This window comes from Myxocyprinus asiaticus, chromosome 4 (genome assembly GCF_019703515.2).
Source record: "Myxocyprinus asiaticus isolate MX2 ecotype Aquarium Trade chromosome 4, UBuf_Myxa_2, whole genome shotgun sequence".
Taxonomy (NCBI): Eukaryota; Metazoa; Chordata; class Actinopteri; order Cypriniformes; family Catostomidae; genus Myxocyprinus; species Myxocyprinus asiaticus.
In genome coordinates, this window is record NC_059347.1 from 7015912 (window position 1) to 7025000 (window position 9089).

At 42.3% G+C, this 9089-nt stretch overlaps 1 protein-coding gene across 2 annotated transcripts in view; it reads right to left on the reverse strand.

The window, feature by feature from the left end:
• The window catches only part of LOC127435450 (CAP-Gly domain-containing linker protein 1-like), a 96927-nt gene that overhangs the window by 72357 nt on the left and 15481 nt on the right, over nt 1-9089 (reverse strand). For both annotated transcript variants that reach the window (XM_051688963.1, XM_051688972.1), the window contains 2 exons: nt 4755-4923; nt 2727-3226 (listed from right to left, as the gene is read on the reverse strand). In XM_051688963.1, the coding sequence (XP_051544923.1) occupies nt 2727-3226; nt 4755-4845 (591 nt within the window). In that variant the 5' untranslated portion in view covers nt 4846-4923. The remainder of the gene's footprint in view (nt 1-2726; nt 3227-4754; nt 4924-9089) is intronic.

Here is a 9089-nt window from a genome sequence, read left to right on the forward strand (position 1 = left end):
ATTTATGATTTGGTCAATTGTCCAACTGAAGGCGGCGTGCATCATTTCGTGCTGTATCTCTATAGCTTATCTCAGATCTCCGTAAATACCATATCGCAAGTAGAGCACTCGTTTTGTTGCGTTACCTGAGAACAGCAAGCTTTTGGGGCTGGTGCGGAACCAGGTTTTTGGCCCCGGAAAGGCCTTTTCTGTTGTGGAAATGTGCGGAACAGTTTGAGAATTCCCAGGAACCCGCACCCGAACCATGTCGGTGGAAAAGGGCTATGGTTGAGCTCCAGAGATCATGTGTGGAGATGAGAGAATCTTGCAGAAGGGCAACCATCACTGCAACACTCCACCGATCTAGGCTTTATGGCAGAGTGGCCAGACAGAAGCCTCTACTCAGTGCAAGACACATGAAAGCCTGCTTGGAATTTGCAAAAAAGCACTAAAGTACTCTCAGACTGTGAGGAACAAGATTCTTTAGTCTGATGAAATGAAGATTGAACTGTTTGGCCTCAATTCCAAATGTCATGTCTGGAGGAAACTAGGCACTGCTCATCACCTGCGCAATACCATCCCAACGGTGAAGCATGGTGGTGACAGCATCATGCTGTGGGGGTGTTTTTCAGTGGCAGGGACTGGGGGACTGGTCAGAGTTGAAGGAAAGCTGAACGCAGCAAAATACAGAGATAACCTTAATGAAAACCTGGTCCAGAGTGCTCAGGACCTCAGACTGGGCCAAAGGTTCATCTTCCAACAGGACAATGACCCCAAGAACACAGCCAACATAACACAAGAGTGGCTTAGGGACAACTCTGTGAATGTCCTTGAGTGGCCCAGCCAGAGCCCAGACTTTAACCCAATCGAACATCTCTTGAGAGACCTAAAAATGGCTGTCCATCGACGGTCCCCATCTAATCTGACAGACCTTGAGAGGATCTGCAGAGAAGAATGACAGAAAATGCCCAAATCCAGGTGTGCAAAGCATGTTGCATCATACCCAAAAAGACTTGAGGATGTTATCGCTGCCAAAGGTGCTTCAACTAAGTACTGAGTTAAGGGTCTGAATATGTATGTCCATGTGATATCAGTTTTTTCTTTTTAATAAATGTGCAAAGTTATAAAAGATCTGTTTTTTTGCTTTGTCATTATGTGGTATTGAGTGTAGATTGATGTGGGCAAAAAAATTATTTAAAGCATTTTAGCAAAAGGCTGCAACATAACAAAATGAAAAAAAAATGAAGGGGTCTAAATACTTTATGAATGAAAATGTTAATAATTAGAATATGACAAAATTTTATAACTATATCAATATTCATATTCATCTAAATCTAGTCAATGTTGAGAAGAGTTACAGTTGAAGTCAGAAGTTTACATACACCTTAACCAAATACATTTTAACTCAGTTTTTCACAATTCCTGACATTTAAGTGTAGAAAACATTCCCTGTCTTAGGTCAGTTAGGATCACTACTTTATTTTAAGAATGTGAAATGTCAGAATAATAGCAGAGAGAATGATTTATTTCAGCTTGTCATGAGATGTTGCTTCAATATATCCACATAATTTTCCTTCCTCATGATGCCATCTATTTTGTGAAGTGCACCAGTCCCTCCTGCAGCAAAGCACCCCCACAACATGATGCATGATTCTTTTTCTCTCTCTCCTCTCTCTGTCACTCCGTGTTGGCCTTTCCCTCGCCTATTTTGTTTTGTTGTTGTTTTTCCCCTCCTGTCTCCTCCCAGGTCGAGGAAGGTGGGGATGACCCACCGGCAGTCGGGGCGCAAGGTACGCCCAAGGAGAGGAAGTGGGGATGTACCCCCATGCTTCACAGATGGGATGCTGTTCTTCGGCTTGCAAACCTCACCCTTTGTCCTCCAAACATAATGGTCATTATTACCAAACAGTTCCATTTTTGTTTCATTAGACCAGATGAAACCAGATTTCTCCAAAAATATCTTTGTCCCCATGTGCACCTGCAAACTGTAGTCTGGCTTTTTATGGTGGTTCTGGAGCAGTGGCTTCTTCCTTGTTGAGCAGCCTTTCAGTTTATGTCAATATAGGACTTGTTTTACTAAGGATATAGATACTTATCTACCCGTTACCTCAGCACCTTCACAAGGTCCTTTGCTGTTGTTCTGGGATTGATTTGCAAATTTTGCACCAAACTACATTCATCTCTAGGAGACAGACTGCGTCTCCTTCCTGAGCGGTATGATGGCTGCGTGGTCCCATGGTGTTTATACTTTGGAAATTGCTCCCAAGTATGAACCAGGCTTGTGGAGGTCCACAAATATTTTTTTTCTAAGGTCTTGGCTGATTTCTTTTGATTATTCCATGATGTCAAGCAAAGAGGCACTGAGTTTGAAGGTAGGCCTTAAAATACATCCACAGGTACACCTCCAATTTAGTACACCTCATATCAGAAGATAATTGTCTAATTGTCTAAAGGCTTGACATAATTTTCTGGAATTTTCCAAGCAACTTAAAAGGCACAGTTAACTTGGTGTATGTAAAATTCTGATCCACTGGAATTGTGATATAGTCAATTAAAAGTGAAACAATCTGTCTGTAAACAATTGTTGGAAAGTAGATGTCCTAAACAACTTGCCAATACTATAGTTTGCTAATATTAGATCTGTGGAGTGGTTAAAAAATGACTTCAACCTAAGTGTATGTAAACTTCTGACTTCAACTGTATCCCAGTATTATGCATCTTTTAAACAGATTTTTAAACATTCTCACCAGCACTCGATCATTAATCTTCAGCTCCCGTTCACCTTTCTTCACTGAACCCGTTTCTGATAGATTGGACACAGATTCACTCTTCGACCGCACTAATTCTGAGGCCGGTGCAGCTGTTTTAGTGGGTGAGGCTGGTTTCTTGGTGGAAACAGATACTGATGCAGTGGACGGGGTTGGTGAGGCAGCACGGGACGGGGGGGCTGTTGTCGTCCCATTCGCCTCACCTTCTGTACATGAAAGTTTGGAGGGGCGTGTGAATATTCCCTTCAATGTGTCACACTGAAAGTAGCGCACTCCAGACACAGAGCCATCGTTTTTTCCGATTGGCTCATTCAGCACAATGCCTGCCCACTGACCCGGAGCAAACTGGGTCTCTCCTAGAAACTGAATGACACCTGGCTTATTTCCATTCACCCAGACTCGATCTCCAATGCTGAATTGCTCTCCTGATTCTAGGGCTTCAGCGGAGGACTTGTCATTTTGAGTTGGTTTAGGAGTAGCTGTTTCAAATGAAGAAAAGAAATCGGCTGTGTTTGGAATAACATACTACTATAGAGCTCAACAATAAAGTTGGCCAACTGGCAAGGGTCCTGTATGAGAAAGTTGTGGCCAGTTTACAGAACTGTAACCTGCCCTATTGGCTTTGTTATTATATTTTTACGCCTTGTTTTAGCAATTATAAATTAAACGGTGATTTAAGTTGGTCACCAAGGTAAAGTTATATAGGTGGCTAATACTGATGAAGTTGTCAATTGTGAGATAAGTTACATTGTTTTCTAGCTTTTATGTCAAATTAAAAATACAATAATTTGATGTAACTTTATGAAAGTTTATGAAAAATGTCCACCTTTTTCACAGGCAGCAAAATTACCCATTATGCTTAGCATGTTCTTCCAATGTAGATGCTACAGACTTCCGCTTCGCAGCTTATTCCCATTACCAAGCACTGAAATATCACTAACAACAGTCAAAAATGAAGGAACAGTTTGTGTGTACTTAACATACATCCCTTTCTCACTAAAGGCCGCGTGTGGACATACGGTTTCGATGGCAATTCCTGAATACATATAAGTACACAATCACACACATTTACATGGTAAAGTTACTGGGCTCTAGCGCTCTCTGCACGCACCCTTTGTGTGTGTGTGTGTGTGTGTGTAAGAAAGAGATAGAGAGAGAGACAGACATACAGCACGCAGAGAGAGAGAATTCACATATATGATGCGCTAGATTTGATTAAATTTTTTGTTGAGCAGTTCAAAATGAAAACAGCCAAATTGCGGACATTTAGGGAATCTAGAAATCCCTACAGGTCGCTTTTTAAGGTTCGAAAAAAGAGGAAACATGCGTGAAAAGAGGATGTATGGCCATAATAAAATCTTCAAATTTGAGGCACGTACCTTTGCATTATTTCTGCATTAACAAGTGTCGCCTTCTCACGCACTCTGCCGAGAACAACTTGGTCTCTCCCTCATTCACATACTCACAGCATGACATGAGACATGAACCTTGTAAAGATTATTAATAAAACAAAGGTTTGGTTTAAATGTTTTTCATCTTTGTTGTCTTCCAAAATGACGGACAGTATTTGGATTTCTGTCAATGATTTGAAATAAAGACAAGGGACAGATAATTAGTTTAATGCAACCTCTGATTATTAAATCTGGTTTGACTCTGAATGTTTCAGCACTGGCAGCTTTTGGTGGGCATATTGTTGTGACATTTATTTTCCAATAGTTTTTAAGCCACCTGTAGTTGTTATAACACCCTACAACAGCGCATAATTATCCAGACCCTTAGCTGCTCGCCATCACCAGTAACGTTAGTCAAGCTGATAACAACAACTAATCGGAAGTGTGGAGCATCTGAGAGGAAGTCTCTCAATGGCACCACCCATGGAGCAGTCAGGAAAAAGGTGGATCCAGTATTTGTTTACGACAAATGAAAATAAGTTTTTTAAGTCAATTTTTGTAGTGGAGCCAATGAAAATACTGTAATGAAAGTACAAAGTTACATGGAGGGCCATACCTGTAGTAGGAGGAGTCTTTGTGGCCCCAGCACCAGCTGGTCTGCCAATCTTGCTGGGCGCTTTCAGTCCGCTGGCCTTTGCTGTGCTCATGGTTGCTGTGAAACTGCTCTGTCTGTACTTGAGCTTTGCCTCTTAAGAAACATTGATTCAGCTCGAGAGGACAGGCTGCTTCATGGGATGAGTAAGAGTGAAGGAAAACCAAAAAGAAAAAAAAAAAAATTAAGTGAGGGAGAAAGGGGTGCAGCAAGTACAACTCTGTAAAGAGAAAGAAAAGAGTACAACCACACACATAATCAGTTCAGGGATGTGTCTTTCTGTCTTAATTTAAAGGAATAGTTCACCCCAAAAAAAACATTTGCTGATAATTTACTCACCCTCAGGCCATCCAAGGTGTATCTGAGTTTCTTTCTTCATCAAAACAGAATTTAAGATTTTTAGGATTTTATTTCAGGCTTCCTCCTCTAAACAATGCAAGTGAATGTACTCCATTTTTTGACGGTCCAAAATTCACATTTAGGGTGCATCAAAATAATCCACACAACTCCAGTCGACAAACAAAGTTTTTCGGAATGCAAATTATTGATTATTTTTAGAAACAAAACAATACTTATATACTTTTTAACGACAAATTTTCGCTTCCGTACATCTCTTTGACGTGCGCTCATGAGAGGGATGACGTAAGCTCGTTGGTAAGGTCACGCGACACGTGGAGGAGGCAGGAAGCGCATCATTGTTTACAATAGAAACTTGCGCAGAGCGCAGACCAAGCACCATTCACAAACCAAAACAATTTAAAAACAATATAAAATAAAATAAATTATTTCCAAATAATAATTTTAAAAAAATGTAAACAATGATGCGCTTCCTGACTCCTCCACGTGACGCGTGACCTTACCAATGAGCTTACGTCATCCCTCTCATGAGCGCATGTCACAGAGATGTACGGAAGCGAAAATCTGTAGTTACCAACGAGGTACTGGAAACTATCGCAGCTACTGCAGGCGGATTAACTGTAAAAAATCCATGTAAATACAGAGAGATGCGCGGGGCGCGTCTGTGAGATGTGCAGGCGCGAGATCGTATGGCGAAGAGAGACTGGCTGTGTCCGCAATCGTTCACTCATTCACTACTTCCTATATAGTGAATGGCAGTTAGTGCACTATATCTCAGCAGTAAGTGAACGAAATGAGTTAATTCGGACGCGAGTGTCGGAGCTCTGGGGCTGTCGCAGAAACAACGTCACATATGAAATTTGTGATACTTGAGCCTTACTTGTTATTCTTATTAAATAATATATTAATACAATAAATCTTCATTCTGTTTGTCATTTCTTATATATACTGTGTGTTAATACAAAGAGTAAGCATATTTGATCAAATAAAGAGTACATTTTAAAATGTATCTGTATGTTTTGTCTCTCTGTATGTTATGTTATTTTAATCAAGTAATGATTTGTCAAAAAGTAATTTACTACATTCAGCATGATATAAAACATTATAGGAGTGAAGGAAGCAGTAAGTTCCCAGCTCGTACGTCTTTCCAGTGGTGGATTGTGGAAAATAAACCATTGTCGAGTGTACATTAAATGTACACTTGAAATTAGAGTGCACTGTGGGCAAGAATGAGAGAACAAAATTAGGGAATGAGTGGCTCACTCAGAAATCAGACACTCCTACAAAATAGCAGACACTCGAAATAGTGCACTATATAGTGGATGGGGCGGTTTCAGACACAGCGAGTGTTCTGCGACCGGAGTTGGTGCCCTACGTAGGCTGCGTACTCTGCATTTAGAGAGCGGCGGTACTGCTGTATAGAACTAATGATCTAAATACTTATGACCTGAAAACTGTAACTACACTGAAATAAGAATCCGCACAGGACTTTAAAAGCCATGAAATAGCGAAAGAAGGCATTAATAAAGCATGATCTTGCTTTGGTTTATATTTCAGCATTATATATAATGTCCTTGTGGTACATTTTCATGTTTTCACTGTAATAATTACTAGAAATTTTTCCAAACCTCTACATTATTCAATAAAAATTTAAAATTAAAATATATATAAAAAAAAAAGTATATATATATATATATATATATATATATATATATATATATATATAGAATGTACAGTATTGTACTGTATTGACATTCAGGCTGTCGGTTGATAGTCAGTCATTAAGAGAGACATAATATAATAATAATATAATTTATGACAGTCCGGTGTGAGATATAAGAGTAAGAGTAATAAAGTGCAGTGCTGATGTATATTGATCATGAGAGATCAAGAGTTCAGAAGTCTGATTGCTTGGGGGAAGAAGCTATCATGGAGTCGGCTGGTGCGGGTCCTGATGCTGCGATACCGCCTACCTGATGGTAGCAGTGAGAACAGCCCATGGCTCGGGTGGCTGGAGTCTCTGATGATCCTCCGAGCTTTTTTCACACACCGCCTTGTATATATTTCCTGGAGGGAAGGAAGCTCACCTCCGATGATGTGTTTGGCAGTTCGCACCACCCTTTGCAGTGCTTTGCGGTTGTGGGCGGTGCTATTGCCGTACCAGGCGGAGATACAGCCAGTCAGGATGCTCTCTACAGTGCAGGTGTAGAACCGTGTGAGGATGTGGCGGTTCATTCCAAACTTCCTCAGCCGTCTCAGGAAGAAGAGGCGCTGATGAGCCTTCTTCACAACGACTTCAGTGTGGATGGACCATGTGAGTTCCTCAGTGATGTGGACACCCAGGAACTTGAAGCTGCTGACTCTCTCCACTGGTGCTCCATTGATGGTGATGGGACTGTGTTCTCTGCCTTTTCTTCTGAAGTCCACCACAAGCTCCTTTGTCTTACTGACGTTGAGGGAGAGGTTGTGCTCCTGACACCAGTGTGTCAGAGTGTGCACCTCCTCTCTGTAGGCTGTTTCATCATTGTCAGTGATCAGACCTACCACCATCGTGTCATCAGCAAACTTAATGATGGCATTGGAGCTATGTGTTGCCACACAGTCATGTGTGTACAAGGAATACAGTAGTGGGCTGAGAACACAGCCCTGTGGGGCTCCAGTGTTGAGGATCAGTGATGAGGAGATGTTGCTGCCTATTCTAACCACCTGGCGTCTGCTTGACAGGAAGTCCAGGATCCAGCTGCACAGCGAGCTGTTTAAGCCCAGAGCCCGGAGTTTCTCATCTAGCTTGGAGGGCACTATGGTGTTGAATGCTGAGCTGTAGTCTACAAACAGCATTCTCACATAAGTGTTCTTTTTTTCCAGGTGGGAGAGAGCAGTGTGTATTGTAGATGCAATGGCATCATCAGTGGAGCGGTTGTTGCGGTAAGCAAACTGCAGCGGGTCAAGATTGAGTGGCAAGACAGAGCAGATGTAATCTCTGATTAGTCTCTCAAAACATTTGCTGATGATGGGGGTCAGAGCAACAGGACGCCAGTCATTTAAACAAGTTATTTTTGATTGTTTTGGAACAGGCACAATGGTGGATGTTTTAAAGCATGTGGGGACCACAGACAAAGAGAGGGAAAGGTTGAAAATGTCCGTAAAAACACCAGCCAGCTGGTTCGCGCACGCTCTGATGACGCGGCCCGGAATGCCGTCTGGACCCGCGGCTTTGCGGATATTCACCCGTCGGAAGGATCGGGTTACATCCGCTACAGAGACGGAGAGTGAACTAACCTCTGTAGCTTCAGCCGCGAGAGCTCTCTCCGCGAGGGCGGTGTTATTTCCCTCGAAACGAGCATAAAAAGTATTTAGCTCATCCGGTAGAGAGGCAGCGGTGTTCATGGTGGAGTTTTTTTTCCCTTTAAAGTCCGTGATGACGTTAATTCCCTGCCACATGCTTCTAGAGTTGGTGGTGTTAAACTGTCCTTCAGTCTTGCTCCTGTACTGGCGTTTTGCTGTTTTGATAGTTTTTCGGAGGGCATAACTGGCTTGTTTATGCTCCTCCACGTTCCCGGAATTAAAAGCAGAGGTCCGCACATTAAGTGCCGCGCGAACATCGCTATTGATCCACGGCTTCTGATTCGGATAGATTCGCACAGTTCTGGTCGGAATCACTTCCTCTACGCACGTTCTGATGAAACACATTACGCTATCAGCGTAAAGCTCGATGTCGTCATCAGAGGTGGACCGGAACATCTCCCAGTCCGTGTGATCAAAACAGTCCTGTAGCGTAGAGTCTGATTGGTCCGACCAGCACTGGATCGTTCTGAGGGTGGGTGCTTCCTGTTTCAATTTCTGCCTGTAAGTGGGCAGAAGCAGAATGGAAGAGTGGTCCGATTTGCCAAATGGTGGGCGGGGGAGGGATTTGTAGCCATCCCGGAACGGAGAGTAGCAATG